Source organism: Musa acuminata, chromosome BXJ3-10, assembly GCF_036884655.1.
Source record: "Musa acuminata AAA Group cultivar baxijiao chromosome BXJ3-10, Cavendish_Baxijiao_AAA, whole genome shotgun sequence".
In the NCBI taxonomy this organism is placed as follows: domain Eukaryota; kingdom Viridiplantae; phylum Streptophyta; class Magnoliopsida; order Zingiberales; family Musaceae; genus Musa; species Musa acuminata.
The window spans coordinates 31,296,964-31,314,231 of record NC_088358.1 but is presented as its reverse complement, the minus strand read 5'-3'; the positions used below and the strand labels follow the sequence as shown (position 1 = coordinate 31,314,231).

The 17,268-nt window shown below is 38.4% G+C and overlaps 3 protein-coding genes across 7 annotated transcripts; all 3 read right to left on the bottom strand.

The window, feature by feature from the left end:
* Positions 1 to 116: 116 nt before the first annotated feature.
* Positions 117 to 7,225, bottom strand: LOC135651728 (PHD finger protein ALFIN-LIKE 2-like). Its single transcript, XM_065172107.1, has 5 exons — positions 6,950 to 7,225; positions 6,804 to 6,836; positions 6,495 to 6,717; positions 627 to 747; positions 117 to 560 (listed from the first exon to the last, which is right to left on the bottom strand). Exons 1-5 carry the CDS (start codon positions 7,047 to 7,049, stop codon positions 309 to 311), a joined length of 729 nt encoding a protein of 242 aa, XP_065028179.1. The 5' UTR covers positions 7,050 to 7,225; the 3' UTR covers positions 117 to 308.
* Positions 7,226 to 7,745: 520 nt separating this feature from the next.
* LOC135651729 (rhodanese-like domain-containing protein 10) lies at positions 7,746 to 8,700 on the bottom strand. Its single transcript, XM_065172108.1, has 2 exons — positions 8,210 to 8,700; positions 7,746 to 8,133 (listed from the first exon to the last, which is right to left on the bottom strand). Exons 1-2 carry the CDS (start codon positions 8,647 to 8,649, stop codon positions 7,932 to 7,934), a joined length of 642 nt encoding a protein of 213 aa, XP_065028180.1. The 5' UTR covers positions 8,650 to 8,700; the 3' UTR covers positions 7,746 to 7,931.
* A 350-nt stretch (positions 8,701 to 9,050) lies between these two features.
* Positions 9,051 to 16,150, bottom strand: LOC103969014 (phosphoinositide phospholipase C 2). Of its 5 annotated transcripts, XM_065172106.1 has the most exons (11): positions 15,702 to 16,150; positions 15,260 to 15,539; positions 13,855 to 14,051; positions 12,924 to 13,059; positions 12,632 to 12,847; positions 11,699 to 11,785; positions 11,400 to 11,614; positions 11,087 to 11,204; positions 9,940 to 10,089; positions 9,765 to 9,851; positions 9,051 to 9,464 (listed from the first exon to the last, which is right to left on the bottom strand). In XM_065172106.1, exons 1-11 carry the CDS (start codon positions 15,713 to 15,715, stop codon positions 9,165 to 9,167), a joined length of 1,800 nt encoding a protein of 599 aa, XP_065028178.1. In that variant the 5' UTR covers positions 15,716 to 16,150; the 3' UTR covers positions 9,051 to 9,164. The 5 variants fall into 5 exon arrangements, with proteins under 5 accessions (XP_065028178.1, XP_018674378.2, XP_018674380.2 ...); XM_018818833.2 differs by lacking the exon at positions 15,702 to 16,150 and having other exon boundaries at positions 15,260 to 15,645; XM_018818835.2 differs by lacking the exons at positions 15,260 to 15,539; positions 15,702 to 16,150 and adding an exon at positions 14,433 to 14,703.
* Positions 16,151 to 17,268: the final 1,118 nt, after the last annotated feature.

Genomic DNA, 17,268 nt, shown 5'->3' with positions numbered 1-17,268 from the left:
ATATGGGTCGAATTAATTTCAACGTGAAAGGAATTCATGCCAAGTAAATTCGATAAATGCTTGCACAATTAACTAACTATAGATGCACAAGAAAGAAGCATGGAGAAGAAGGCACGTCAAACGCAAATCCAGATCTATGTAATAGTTTAAGCTGATAATACGAGTTACAGATGATAATTGACTCTTCCAATGTTATAATTCGGATTCAGATGAAACGCACTTTGATAGGACCTAACACTACTTAGTAACTACAGTTAACATAAGGAGGAACGTAGTCGGCTTTGCATTTGAGGAATGGGAACAAATTCTTACTGCCTTCCTTTCTTTGAACTGCAACCGGGGCACTTGTACTGCTTTATACTCTCAGCTTTTGCAGGAGTTATCTTCACACACTTCCCGTGAAACCACCTTTCACATACATCACACGCAATCCAAAACTCATCTGCGCTGTAACTTCCTCCGCAAGTTCCACAAAGGGTTTCGCTGTGCTCGTCGTCATCTTCACCATACTCCTCGTCGGCTGTCTTTGAGTTGCTTTTTATCTGTCCTTCGCTTGATCGCTGCGGAGGAACATGTAGTTATTGCTCACCAAATTAGGCACAACTCAAAGATTCAATGATCATCACCTTGGTTGAGAGTTTAGATTTGCTTGCACTGTCCATGCCAGACTTTTCTTTCGATCGCCTCCTGTCCGAGACCACTTCAAAGACGGTTGGAAGTTCATTGATCATGCTAAACAAGCGTTTCCTGTCGGTATGAAGGAGAATAACATATTATACCTTCGGTAGCCTTGTGTTTAAGAAACACTGACAAAAGTAGTCAACTGGGACTATAGAATTTTCATCCTAGTACTTGATGCATATAGTTCCAGTTAAGACTTTGCTTCAGCTTATACTATGTTTACCACAATTCTTCTAGTTATAAAGTATAACTTTTAACCACTGCTGACTTAGTAATCTAGAACAAACATGTTGAGTGTTGACCTTTGAAACAAGATACATCATGCATAAAAATATTGACAAATTTGGCTAAAGTCTTATGTACTAGAAACTTTTCATTTTCAATTGGTTTTCTTACTAACATCCTACGAGCTCAGGGCATTGGTGAAAAATATCATTATGAAAACTGCAAATCCAGAGGAAAAGTTCACGACATGCTGATCTCCAAACAAAGGTTGCACAGTTCACTTATTTAGGCTTCGACATTGCATACTCCACATGCTACCTAGTCTTCACCTGGCACTGACTAACGTCTCCATGCTTCACACATGAGTGCAGTAGGCTTAGTGTTATCATATTGCAGAACAACTTCTATTCAGATTAAGTGCCAGACTGAAAGCTCTGGATGTAGAGACAGTCATGTGCATCAGTTAGCAAATTCTCTCTATATCAAGATGGAGCACATGATAGAAACAACAGCAACCAAATTACTCAATCAAAAAGCATATTAGCAGACAGCTTATTATATAACTTTACCGTTGCATACAGCCAATTAACTCAGTCTTGGATTGCTAAGTGAGTTTGGCTATAACATAGAAGGTCTGACCATTTAGGTTCTACAAAGACTACAAAAAAAAGAATACCAAGATAAAAATAGCTATTCAATATAAAAATCAAATTAGCACTCCCATTATGCAATATAAAAATAGCTAATATTCCACGTTCCAAACACTCTGACTTCACATTCTTGCATGGTAACCAGCATACAAAGAAATCAAACAGACAAAAGAAACGAGCATCATTCTTTCTTTCCTTGAATAAACTAATATGATATCCAGAAATTCAGAGATAGTCTGACTTCCCTAGTAAAAAAACGAGTAGGAACAGTACATATTATTTATTGCATTCTGAGCGACACTGACCTCAGTGTTATTTCAGTCACTTCTATTTCGTAGAGACATCCAATCAAAGGTTAAATCTAAATGATTCAGGCTATGCATGTGCATATGATGTATCTATTTTACGACAATAAAGAATGATCCAGTGCCTGGTATATCAGTAATGAGAAAACAAAAATTTTTATATCATATAAGTTATTATTAAGTGGGGTTAATTTTTAACTAAAAAATACACAATAAAGCAATGAAATAATGCATGGATCTCAACTTATAACGTACAAGGTGAAAAACAAGGACAGGTAGGACGAAACTGCGGTTGCAGAATTTCACTGGGACCTGAAACAAAGATGCATCAGAGATTGACTTCCAACACAAGCAGCAGCTACAACACTTCCCCAAACCCATGATTTTCACACATTTTCATCCAGCTAATTGCATGAGCAAAACTAATACCATCATACTTCTGCAGTAGTTTGTGTATAACTACTCAAAATCAGTGCATCATTCAAAATCAAGTCTGCACAGGTATAATGTGGTCTTCCCTTTCATCCAAGAGCATCACTTTATACATGAAAACCCCATCCGACAGCACTCCTTCACTTCAAACACCTCCCATAATTTACATAAACGACTACAGACATCAGGTAGAAATGTATTAATCAATTGCTAACACAGAAGTCCTTTCAAAATCTAGCGTGGAGAGTAAAGCTCTCAAAATTCCATGTTTGCAATTCTATGCTATTTATTGTGCTCGAATAGAGTTGCCGGCAAGTGGTCTATACCTTATGAGAGCATATTGGGCATGATCTAAGTATCTAACAAAGAATCAATATGAGACCTCAGTCCATTAGGTAGGGCATTGATGGGCTTTAATCATGAACTTTAGATCAGCACAATCTAGGAATGGTTTTAGTGGCTCAAGCAAGTAGATAGGTGCAGTTAAAAAAAATCCAACATATTGATCCAGACCAGGATCAATTTACCTTCACTTTACCACCAAGTATGCTCACGGAAAAACAAGTTCCACATAATTCAGGACTGTAGACCCTTTTATGCCATCTAAATCATATAGCAGCTTCTAGTAGTCTCTATGCTCTTTCATGCATGGAACATGTTCAGGTATCTTGCACAAATTAATTAGGAAATCAGGTTGCATATAAAAAATCAAATTGCCCCCCATGGTCAAAGAATAGGCAGGGCAAGGGTTATGCGAGAGTCAAATCCTTAAGCTCAACTAAAAAAATTTTTATCCTCAAAATAATAGACCAAATTTTAAGGCTTTTGTATGTTATGCAGGTTCCCATCAACCTTTTTAGTCACAAAACCAAATAACTATTGGCATTTAAATATCTTGTTGTGTATCTATACCCGTCAAATCTTACGAGCGAACTCCATCTTTATCATCTTTTTGAAACCATAAGCCTGCAAACAACAAGAAAGAATCTAGCAGACAAGAAAATGAAAAAGTCTAATATCACCTGTGACAAATTTTCAATTTGTTTTTCCAACATGTCTGCATGTTTCCTTATGAAAAAAAAAACATATGGCATCAGCAACCAGACGTGTAATGCACAAATAGGACTTTCTTCTTATCAACTGATAGATTGTAGTGCATCATGTATCTTTTACCTGTTAACTTTAATAATGCCTTGGACCCCTAAGTTAACATACAATTAAAAGGAAAGATAAATGAATTCATGCTCAATGATCAAAGGTTCTGACCTGAATGCCTTTTTGGGGCTGCTTAATGGTTTCTAAAGCAATTATTCACATATGGGCATGACTATTGAAAGAGTGACTTGTATCACTAAAGAAAAAGAGAGGATGGGATAGATGAGGTGTTATTTGTAAAATGACTAAAAATAGAAATAACAAAATTGCTTTTATTTTAAAGCTGGTAAAAATACTAAAATAGTTTTACTTTTTATGATACAAGCATCTTTGATTACTTCAAGTAACATTGCTTATTGATTACTTTTTAGACAAGCAGTGTCAAGAAAAATTTATTAGAAACACTAAAAGATGTATTTGATAATTGATTATTTGATTACTTCTTGTTTGACAAGTAATTTTTCCCTCAACGGTGTTGTTGGCAAGAAAAAGAATCCATGCATATAACCCCAAATAGTTGGGACCTTATGACATTCGAACTTCTTTGACTTCTGTAATCTACCAAATTGATCAATAAGTCTATATCGAAAGTAGGTGTTGTGAATTTCTGGATCCAATTAAAGCACAATTCAATCGGAACAACAAAATGTTTGAGTGAGTTACCTGAATTCTTTCTTTGCCAATCAGGATTGACCTATTCGTACCATGATCAAATCAGCCTGCCAACAATCTGGCAATGCAGCCAAGGAATTGACTAAATAAGATAAGGAATGGCTGATCTGAGCAACAAATGTTTGATCAATCCTATTCCAAGTTCGATGATATTATTATCCTATCCTATAGTACAGATTCAACTTTATCACCTCCATAAGCTTTTCTTTTCACATGACAGCTAATTGTGAAGATAACTAGCTAAATTTTACAATTCAATTTTAACTCTCCATGCCAAAATACTTACTCCCTTGTATATATAGCGCCATGAAGGGTCACATTAAAATTTTCCTATGTCCATTAAGTGGCAAATCATTTCTGCACTTCATATTTCACGTATGTATTTAAAAAGACATGATCAGGCATACACCAGTGTAGGCATAACAGTGTATCTGAAATAGTTTCATAAGGCCTATATCCAATTGAAGTGCTAAGTTCCAACAAATTTGATAGGGCCAAATATCAAATTCTACAGACTAATAAACTCCAAATGTTCTCCATAATATGGTACATTCTTAGTCCTCAATATAGAAAATTTTAAAAGATAAATGATCGGAATTGTTAAATGATTCCTAAATAACATTTTGTTAGCAAAATGGCAGCTAAACTGTAAGTTACAATCTCACATATCCACAATAATCTAAAGGAGCTAATTATATGAACCCACTAGATCAACCAAGTCTCTGAATATTCATATCCTCACAAATGATTGTGCATTAAGTATTATCAAACAGGTAGTCATCAAAGTGTGGAAGCCAATACCATTTACGTTGCAGCAACATGTATAAAAAGTTGTGAAATAATTCAAAATATGAGCACATAAGATAATATTATCTAGCTTCATAGCACATTTTAATTGGAGCCGCATTTCAAGATGTTATACTCCACTATGGTTACCATTCCTCACCAATAAAAAGAAAAAAGATGAGAAGAATAAAGAGCACAATCTTCTTAAACCACCCAGCAACATCACCACTGGAGCTAGGAAAATAAGAAAAAGTTGTACTATGAAAAACACACCCTAACATAAATAAAGCAATTTTGGGGGAGAATACTAGCTAGTTGTATCCTCCAATGTATTATTACACAAAAATAAGTAAAGGATAGGTTGGTTTGACATTAGACAACCACCAACTGCTTACAACAAATGCTATTAAACAATAAAAATCATCAACCGATATAAGAGGCTTTACCATGACATGGTTAGTCCTCTTGGCCATGTTAGGAGCCTTGTCATAACTAACACATTCACTTTATTAAAGTACTCATCCAGATAAGCCTATTGATGTCATTTTTTTAGATTCAACAAAGCCTTCAAACTCGGTCTCAGCAGTTTAAATAATTTACAATAAGGAAATTCATCTTGAAAGATAGCAGAGAGCAGACACTACGAGTCAAAGCAACCCACTAAATGTACTTTATAAGATTAAAAATTATCAAATAATTCAATCACACACAAGCACACAGGGATATATTCTTCACTTGAGCTACATACTAGCCCCAAACACTACAAACCGCTATAGTGACCCTACGGCCTACTATTTTAACAACAACAGGTATCAAAAGAAGTGAATAAACCTATCAATTTCAGCATATTCAGAGTATTGGTTAGAACAAAAACATTATAAAATTTTACGTGATGATGTGTTTGGACAAAAATTTGCTAGACTACCACGTTCTCCGCATGCTGTGTTATTGGGACGAAAGGGACTGCTATGAGACACAATGTGGGCTCTCAGTTACCGGGGGGGAAAAATCTTCTCGCCCATGCATGTGTTCAGACAATGGATACTTTTAAAGCATATCATGAGCTATTAGTAAGGTAAAAACAGGATTCTTTTCAAATACTTGTTTCCCATTGGCCTATGCCATGTATCAATAATGTGTCTGTTTGCCAGACACCAAGGCCTCGGCAAGAATGTATATTCTCCCATCCGATTTAAGTAGGTTTGCGTTCCCATTTCCAAATGAGATAATGGGCAACAGAAGTTTTTCTTTAAATGGAGATTATTCTTTTAGACAAGCATCAGAAATCTCAATCTCTCAGTCATTTCCCAACTTACATATCCATCATCATGTCTAATAACATTAAACTATAATCGCAGTATTTTATGGTCAAATATTAATTATCAGTCTGTCCTGTAACCTTAATCATAAAACCATGGAAACAAGCCAGCATATCTACCAAGCATTTACAGTTATGAACTGTAAAGGCACCAGATTCTGGAGCTACCCATTCCTACCTCCTACTCGACCGCACAATTTATGCATAGAACATATAGAAATAAGAGACAGTAAGAATTCCAGAGACTGCTCCTTTGAATCGAACCCATACCTCTCGTTCCGGTTGAGGCGCGCCCCAAGATAGAAAGCAACAGACAAGAGCCAGGAGTCGCTATGGACGGCGATGAGCGAGAGCCAGTCGCGGCGGTTCATCCCATCCCTCGCGAAATTAATCCCAAGCGCTGGCTCCGGCAGCTCCGGCGGCACCTCCTCCGCCGGGAGGTTCACCTCCCACGAGTCGTTGGGGTGGCCGTACAGGCACAGGTTCTCCTTCTCTGCACCACCGACAAATCGGATCAAGAATACACCCGGAAACACCAAACAAGCTGGATCTGCGAGGCGAAGGCTGCGAGAAACCCACCCGGATCGCACTGGGCGTAGAACTCGTCGACATCTGGGACCAACAAGCGCCGTCAAAGAGGTCAGCCAAAGAAGAACAACGACAATAGCAACATCATCACAAGAGAGAGAGATAGAGAGCGCGAGGCAAAAGGAAGGGAAGGGAACCATGGGTGAGGGCGCGGACGATGCCGGCGCGGCGGCTGCTATAGTCCTTAAAGATCTCTTCCACGGTGCGGGGGGCGGAGGAGATGGAGCCGACTTCCATGACGCGGCGGGTCTCAGATCAGGGGGCGTTCGGATCCGGCACTATGAGTCGCCGGAGGAGGAGGGAGCGCATGCAGAGAGCAAGCGAAGTGGTAGTGTTCTCGTGATCGATGCGAGGAAGACGGCTCCCATCTATCTAGAAGCCGAGGAAGAGAGAGAGAGAGAGAAGCAATAAAGGTCGAATTTGGTTTGCCCTTTTGGGCTTTTCGAAATAATTAATGTATTTTTCCTCTGTCTCTTTTGCTTTTTTTTTTTCTTCCGAAATTAGGGTATTTTTCATTTATCTAAAATGGGAATACGTGGCGACCAAATCGGACCGGTTGTCAATTGGATTCAATCCCGGTGTCAGGTCCGTCGGATCGGGCTTCAAGTAAACGAAACCACATCTTGTCACGCGCAAAACACGTGACATATAATTAGAAAATAAAATAGCTTTTTTCTTTTTATTTTTATACTTATGGTTTGAGTTGGACGATTTGATTGGTTATTTATAATCATGCTTATTGTATATTCATATACCAAATTTTTATTAAAATCTTTTTTAATTATTCTCTATCTTTTCTGTACCACTCATAATAGTAATTATTTCTTGTTATTTTAATATTCATATGTCCATTCAATTTTTTTTATTATTAGTCCCTTTAATCTAAAGGGTATAATATAATCATATAAAATTCATTTCTAGAAAGATATATACTATCTGTTAATCACCAGAATACTATACCATAGTTTTCAAGGATAAGCGTAAACAGTTAGTGTTTCTCAAGAAATGGCTCTTTGATGAGCACCAACTCATTCATCAATGGAGCGTTCAGAAGCCACATGATTCCAAAACAAGTACAAGTCACCTCCCAGTGGAGAAGTGAGCATGAACTCGGCTGCCTCAGTTCTCCTTGCCGATCACCTTCAGCAACAGAAGCAACTGCAGGAAGAGATACGACGCTCCCCCGACAGTGGCGTACTGCAGCTTAGATGTTCCCTGCACTTCGGAGAAATCACCGTCGCCGGACCTGTTGAATCCTCCGGCCAGCCACCCCAAGTTCTTGTACCCTCCATTGTGCAGTGCCCTCACCGCAATCATCGACCTCGAGTCAAGAAAGAAAGGTATCAGCACAGATGAGAGCGGAGCTTTGACACAGAGGCTGTGGAGCTTTCGTTTACCTGAGTCCTTCACCGCAGGCCACGAGGAGCTTGTCCTCCTTGTCGGGCACCAGCTCTTCCACCTGAGGGAGGAACTGCTCGTTGATGGTGGTGAGATGCTGACCCGTCCACAGCCCGATGTAGCCGAAGTGCACCCACTTCTTCAGCAGCGTGACGGGGGTGGGGTCGGTGTCCGCCACGAAGAAGGGGACATGAAGCGACCCCCCGACGCGGGCCTTCTCGTACTCCCACGCCGGCCTGACGTCCAGGAGGCGGAAGTCTTCGGTCCGCAGAGCGGCCGCGGCGTCCTTGGGCGGGATGGCGCGGACGACACCGGAGCGGATGAGCTCCAGCTGGCCGCCGGAGGGGTATGCCCGGCCTTGCGCTGGTGGTGGAGTGCTCGCCATGAAGGTTGCGCGTCGCAGCTTGGCGGTGGCGACGTGCGCGGCACCGGCGGCCATGGCTGCTGCTGCTGCTGTGTTCTTCTTTCTCCTCCTCTTGCTATGGATAGACTTATCTAATGGTCTCTCGTGTTGTGTTTGGTTGTCGACTTGGACGTATGCGACCACGTCATAATAGCTTAAAATATCGACATATTTGTATATATATATCTAATATTAAGCGATTTAGGTTCTATATGTGCGGCTGCATAACACAAACAATAAAGACTAAATACAACAAAAGCACAATATGAGTATATGATTTCATTGTATGATAAAATCAAATCAAAGAATATGTAAAGACATTTTTTCTTTTGTGCAACCACAAAACATGAACATTGGAAGATAATTTGGATTTGTTATTTTTACAGAAACAGCAATATGACCTTACAGAGCAAAGTCAATATGTAGTTGCAAGAACAGAAAGAACAAGAGGATGTATTAATCCAAAGTTTTATGTTGTTTTACAGCAACGAGACATGCTTCAGCTTTATATATGGAAATCACACGATTTATCATAAAATTGGATACAGACTTCAATGGAAAATGAAATCAAAGCGCATTAGCAGCTTCACAGATTTTAGGGCCTGACCCTTGACGTCGCACAGACTAACAGAGCGGATCCCAGTCCTTAATTCCCACACCGGCAAACAAGTCTGGCCAGCAAAGTCATCCTGGTCCGACACATCGTGCTCGAAAACTTCGATGCGAAGCAAAGCAAGTTCTGGAACAGTCAACTTGAACTCGAACTCTTCATCCCAAACGGGCGTCCAACAATCCTCGATTATTTTTGTTTGCTTCATTGTTGTATCAACTGGCACTCCAGCTATGCCCACCTGTTTCATCCATAACATGCCTCAAGTTCATAACTGACATGAAGATACATTGATATTCTATCTTCTACTTGCAAGTGCAAAAGCAAACTGTCTGAATTAGGCTATAAGAAATATGCTTTCCATGAACACGGCACAACTAATGCTTAATGATCGAATCAATTCATCAATAGCGCAAAGGTTAATGATGAAATCTAGTAGCATGAAAATAACCATATCATATGTATTCTTCCTTGAAAGGATTGATCTTACCCATACTACTGATATATTGGCACAAAAATCATGTTATTTCCTTAATCTTACCCTTGCATAAAAATCTGGTGGTGAAAATGTATCAAAATGTGATTTATGGTAATCAAAGCGCCACCCGTCCCCGGTGTATACCGTCACCTGATGTTAAATGGCATCATGTTAATATGAACGTCACAAAGGTAAAATAACTGTTGAGATATAAAAGCAGAATATGGTCAAAATTCACCTTCAATGTTTTCATCGGTAGCAATGTAGCTTTAGGATCATAGAGTTGATCTGGATTATCATTCAACAGTATATCTGGCTTCTTCACATATCCGCACCCTCCATTTGCTTTGAACATACCATGCACCAACCAGAGTGATTTCCCATATCCCTGTGGTGCAATATTCATATCCATGATGAAATAAAAATTGAATAAATTCTTCTATCAGCTATTAGTTTGTGATATATTGCAGGAATTCAACGTCAACTATTAGTTTGTGATATAATTTGGGCAAGCCAGTGGCGAATTTTATTGGAACAAACTCGTACACCAAAGCAATCTGGCAAAACAACCTAGTTTTAGATTAGCAAAATACTCTATATGCTAGTATAACCAACCTACAAAAAATATATATAATAGCCTTGAATAAACTTCACAAACATATATGATCATCCTACTTCATGTTCCAAGAAATGTGTAGACGATGGATAAAAGCAGGTGAATCTTCGAGACTTCGAATTACAGCTAAAGCCAACAGAAAATTATTTGTCTACGAAGGCCCAGCTATATAAATAAGGATTGAATGGATTAGAGTGCTCAATAATGTGCATGATAGATAATTTGTAACCCCAAGGAAGTTAAATGGATAGAATCTATAACCAACTTGCAGGTGCCCCTTCCACAGCATTAAGTCTGACAGAGATCACAGATTTCACATCAAAAGGGTCTGAAGAAAGAAGAGCGGTAGATATGTATGCTAAAAGGTCATCGGAAAGCCAACTGTATGATGAACAGAATACAGAACACAAGATTGGGGCAAATATTTCCAGAAAATGATTCTGCACATATAACTTAGCATATTTTTGGGACAATCTCTGCAAGTAAAATACGATTCAAAGAATACAATAAATGCAATTATAACATGCGGGAACACTAAAAGAAATAAGGGATGTCTTGCAGAACTACTGTATCTAAAAGAGCCATTAAAATTTCTCAATAATGCTAAGCACTGCAGGATAAGTATAAGGTTTGCATTCTGATATAGTAAATTACAATCAGCTCCAGCTCTGACATTCTTTATCTAACAGCTACTATGTAAGCGTCCCAGAATGAACCTACCTGTAGGGGTAAATTATGATCCTAAGTACAATAGAAGCAAAGCAAGTACCTGCATGTTTAGTGCAACCATCTGTGCTCCATGCATCCAACCAAGCAATGGTTTGTAATTAGAAGAAGTAACACGTGTGCCCTTTGGGAATATCCTTAACAAGTTTCTTTGAGTGAACCTGGAAACATAATCAATCAGCTTCCTAGTCTTACCTCTTTTACGTTAAGCCCATAAACACAAAATCAATCCAATGCGAAACAACACAAGAAACTCATCAGAGAGGAGAGATTCAATTGCAGAATCAAACATGACGACACAAATAAGCAGTAAGAAACATATGAAATACACCAAGAAAGACCTGCTTCTAAAATACCTAATAAGTTCAGTTCCATGGGATGATGCAGCTTTCTCAAGTGCTAGTTCACTTAGGCTAAGACGTGTAACTTTATGAGGATCAATCTTCAGTGCCTCGGTTAAGTCACCCTGCATTTTCTTTGCTGCGATCGCTATTAGACGCTTGTATTCAATTGGTGGTTTTCCATTGCCCTCCTCAGGATCTTCTTCTTGATAATGTTCATTTAGTTCATGCTGAATTTGTCAGCGAATAAGATGCATAATTGAATTTCACATCGCAGAAACTACCAAGAAGGAAACAAAGAAATTGGTACTGACATCATTAGTTATGGCTTCATGGTCCGAAACTTCTTCACTCCATTCTTCTTCATCTACTTTTTGCCCTTCATGCTCTTTTTCCTTGATCTTGATATTAAGGTAAAGAAATTAGTTAAAGACCACAGGATTAAGTTAGCAACATGTAATATAAGAACACTTTCAGAGGAGGGGTTAGAATTAGCGGATATGATGATAAATGAAGAAATAATATAATTCATTTATAGGAAACTAAGTAGGTAAGGGGAAATCTAGGAAGATCGGTAATACAATATATAAAAATTTGGACACACGTAAGTTCAAATATAGAAACAAAGTAGGTATATTTGTAGATAAGAATGTCAAGGATGATATTGTAAAGATGAAAAAAATTGAGCATAAAATTAAATTTTGTTTTAGGAGAAGAGATTCTAAATGTCAGAATTACTTCTGCCTTTTCAGTTGGATTACATGACCAAACCAAGAGAGAATTTTAGAAAAATTTTCTACATCTAATGTACTCGTAATTTCACAATTGTTTATCCTCACATCTAAAATAGAATTGAATATTCAATTACTCTCAAGAGCAGATATAACTAAAGTTATTTTTTTCTCACTAGAAAGATACAGTTACTCATAGAGATTGTAAAATTATATCTAACAAAAGTTTGACTAATCAATACAGATTAATGGTTTCAAAAACAGAATTTAGGAGATATCAATTAAACAAAGACAAAGATAGTTTTACTAAAACTAGATGATAGAATTCTAAAGGTAATGTACAAAGCTATGAAAGAGAATCATCTAAAATCTATTGATAGATAATACAATGAGACAATGTGATACAACTGTGGAATTTCTATTGCAAATAGAGATAAAGGAAGACTTAAGAAAACTTTACTAGAAACAATAAAAAAAAATTGAATATTCTTCGTTTAACTAGAGACATTGCCTTACAAAAAGCTTGGTGATGGGATAAAACAGCCGATCACAAATAGTTGGGACTTTGTGGCTTGTTGTCGGTGATGTCATCGTTGTCTTGGATTCAAGGTACTCTTTTGGTGGTTTAGTGGAAATCATAATCCTCATCTTTAATTCTTCCGGTGAAGGAAATACTTCTAGAGATTCCAACGTTGGAGTATACAGTATGTTTCCAAAAGTTTTAGTTAACATCTAGAAGCGAAATACAATGATCAGGTCGTATAATTTAGAAGTAAAGCATGCAGTGTTGAGAGAAATAATATTCTACCTTAGCTGCTTTAGCTTGAAGATTTGGAGTTAAATGATCTTCAAGAGTAATTATGACTGGGTATGGAGATGCTTCAAAGGCATGTTCCTTAATGGATCTCAAGCATTTAATAAGTTTGACAGGAGAAGTCAGTGTCCTACAGTAATAAATAAGTAGAAAGTTTTACAAGTACAATTCTTGAAAAACATCCATAAATCACCAAGATCATATTATTTATGCCTCCAGACAACAAGTATAACAGATGATGAACTGATGAATGCTGCAGATATAAAAATTCTTGAATCAGCTATAAGTACCATTGAAAAGCAAAATTTGTAAGCTAAATTTCAAGAAATATATAAATTTTTTCATTGCAAGATCGCTTGAGGGTTTTTTTTTTCCTTTTATTCTCTCCGATTCTCACTTGACATATATGAGGAAATCTATACCCCGGCCTTGGGCCACTCAGGAGAGTTTATCTCTTGCATATACATACATATGTACATAAGAAAAAGTCAGCATATATCTATCACTCTATATCAGGTCTTCTTTTTTCTTTGAGCCGATGCCTAGGATGTAGTTCTGTTGACATGATCAAAGGGTAGATATTTCACAAGTTTCTCACATCAGAAAGGTTATGTAATGATGTAGGCCTATATCTAATGCTTCCATCTAGGAAACTGGCACAAATGTCAACAGTAACAGAGAAAAAAAGAGGAGAATGTTCTCTCTTGTGGATGCTTCATGATAGCATACCAACACATACAACTACTTGTCTAGCTTTTTCAGTAATAGCCAAACTTACTTCATGTGATTATATTACTTAAACCTTGCAAAGTCTTATGATTGTTTCACTCATGCAATACAAAAATTGTTTATTACAATTATACACTCAACATCCCATGAGCCAATGTCATATTACAGGTTGACGATACAGGTGCAGTTCAAGTACCTCCCATGAAGAACATTCACATTATTGTTTGTTTCATTCGGCCACAGATCCAATTCGATTACTCTCACCCCACTCCGCAAAGCCTTTATGATTGGAACATCACTGCAATCGCTACTGAGTTGGTTACCTGTTAAATATGAGTTATGGCCCGTATATATGAAATAATGGGAGAGCGGGGCAGTCATGTCCTGGTAGACCTGAAAGAAAAATGAATCACATTATCAGACTACCTATCAATCTACAAATCTCAGAGGAAACTGGTCTTAAAAGCAACTAAGAATTGACATCTGATCTCATAAAGCTTGTCATTGAAGAAGTTGTATAAAAAAAAGCTCTCACGAGCAAATAAACAAGCATTTGGTGTGCAACATTTTGCCACTGATTTAGCCGAAAATCAATCACAAGCTAAACTCAACAATCATAACCTTCGATGTAGGCATAGAATGCAGCTTGCAACAGAATATTTAATCATGTATACTGAAGCAGACTTTTCCTTCTTCTGACATTATTAGCGATGTAAAAGTTCGATTCATGACGAAGACCTCTAAATCAAGCGTAAATTAGAAGAAACTAATGACCCGTTAGATTGTCCTGATTCATTTCAGGAATTTTAGCTTCTTGAACGAACCAAGTGGCCGATTGGCGGCCTCGACCGCACGCCTGCCTTCCGCATTCAAACATTCCAATGCCCGGTCCATCGCTCCGGAAAACCCTGTCCAGCCCTGAGGGCTCCCTCACCATGGGGAGCAGGGCCATCCCGGCGTGGCAAGGGAGGAGGCAGCGGTGCCCGCGTTCGCCACGGAAGGAGGCGATCACAACAGGCCTCCTTCCGTGGGTGGCCCTGCTACCTTGGAATATATATATATATATATATATATCCTTATATATCCTTCTTTAAGTACAAAACGGCATATGTATTGTTATAAGTGTACATATGTTATTATGTTGCGTAATGGATCATCAATGATTAGAAAATAATCAAAAGAGAGTTGGAATCAAAAGAGAGTTGGAATCTTAAAGCATGAACTGACCAATTCCATGAAGCATTAATTTCATTAAAATTTCAGAATCTTTACACTAACAATTAACAAACACAACATTTCGGGATAAATATATAAAATTAACTGAAGTGTTCTTTTTATTAAAGATTAAAATACTTAGAAAATAAAATTAAAATAAAATGTTGTATACTTAGAAAAAATAAAAACTTAGATGCTATTTCGGAAAAAAAATAAATTTTTTTTATGAAAAATCATATATATATATATATATATAGTATTCCGCTAAATTTCGTGTTCATCATCACAAAGCACATATTTCATCATCATCGTCATAAAAAAGAAAGTATCTATCTGTAGAAGGATGGAGACCACAGCAGAGAATATAAAGAACACACATCACATACCCCGGGAGAAGAGGGGTGAGCGGCGTTGTCGTCGGAGAAGAGGTAGTGGTAGAATTCGTCAACGGAAAGCCCTTTCTTCTGCAACTCTTTGAGGTACTTGGACTCCTTGATGGCATCGTTGACGCCGGCTCGAGCTTCCCCCTGTACCTCCTTCATGAACCGCCGGAGCTCCTGCTCCCGCATCACCCCTCCCTCCGAGTACTGCCCGAACACCTCTTGTATCGCCTCCGGCGTCTGGCCCGACGCCGCTCGGTACTGGCGCCGGAAGAAGAAGCACACTCTGTAAGTGGTCATGTTATCTTTGTTTGCTGATAGGTTGGCAATATGTCGTATGAAGGGAAAGGGAAAGACATATATATATAGGTAGATAGATAGATTTACATATGCATAGAGAGAAAGAGAGCGAGAGAAAGAGAGAGAGAGATGGGCCTTCCCACTCAACTTTCTACTACACATTGGCTTGCATGCAAGCTTGAGGATGATGCAGCTTCCTCAGAGATGATGCCTTTCTCTCCCTTGGCAACCAGGTCTTGTCATATCTTTGCCACTTTCATTCATGGGGACCCATGAGATATACGTTCCTTTGCACTTGCTCTCTGCAAGTGTCCCCAAAAGATGCACCGCTCGAGGCATGCATTAGGGCATGCAAGGCGTTCTGCAAACAATGCTCTCTTTCCTACATTCTCTGTTCTCTCGACATCATGCTTCTCCCAGTTGGCAAAGCTGTGACAAGGTGCCTAGGTTTCATGCGAAGCAAGCTGAAAGGGCATAACTCATATATCCTTGTGCTAGGGTTTGCTTGATCCGCAGAGAAGAACCTGCGACCTTTGCTTCTTGTATCGATCACATCTCTTCAAACCCGAAGCAAATATGCATCGAGTGTTTCTCTTCGCATGGGAATGAATCGGCGCATGCTTGAGAGAGGGGATGTTAATGGTTCGAATGGGATCTACCTGGGTCAACGTTTTTGCTTTTGCATTGGACTAATTAGTACAAAGGTGTAGAGTAGGGTTGGGAGGTCCCAAAAGACATTATGCAAAAGGAATAACACGTACTTGGACGGACCATTGGACTACTTTGACGTCGATCTTATCGCTTTGGATAGTTCTCTTCAATGAAGGGCTATTTCGCGTACAGTAGGACACACACTTTGCAATCTCGTAGACTGCATGGAATGCATGAAAGTGAGGCGAATATTACGGTGGAAATGGACGTACGTGATGTTGAAGACGACGAGCACTAAGGGCGTAGGACAAGTAAGGGGGCAACAACATGTTCTAATAACTTTCCTCTTGTATTTTTCTGCTGGACAGGCATCGGGAATTCTGTGCCGTGATTAGTGCAAACTTTGCTAGTTGTTAGAACATGAATGAATAGATTCTGTCTCACACATCCATTTAGTAGAGGATTGGAAAATGGAGGGTAAAAAGTTGACAGAGATGGTGGAGACTGAAATGCCACATTTTAGTCTTTATAATTGGTGTTAATATAGATAGCAAATCAACACTCTTTGTAACCCTCGCCCGAGACAAATTATGAAACATGAAATGTTACCTTTTACTTCTTTGTATCGACCAATCAATATCGTATCCTTTTGTCCTCACACATAGTATCATTAGTGCAACTACATATCTAGCCAAGAAAAAACTGCATGTTTCATGCTCATATATGAGAGAAATATATTATACAGTTCTTGACATACATATGAAAACTACTTAGTTGGCTTCATACATCATAACCGCTAATTACCTGCTTCGTATAAAAATGTTATTTAATGTACTAACTTGGATTCCTGTAGCTTATTTTTTCCCTCTTTTCAGTGTCATTTACAGTGTGCCAGTGAATTTTCCCTCTTTTACTTTCTTTTCCCATGACGTAAGTGTGCCAGATTCTGATTAAAGAGAAAATGACATGAGAGAAAAAGGTCGTTTTCTCGATCGGATCAACTGACGTTCACACAAAAGATTACAATTCAAAATATTTTTGACAAAGCATAATGTGGCTAAGCA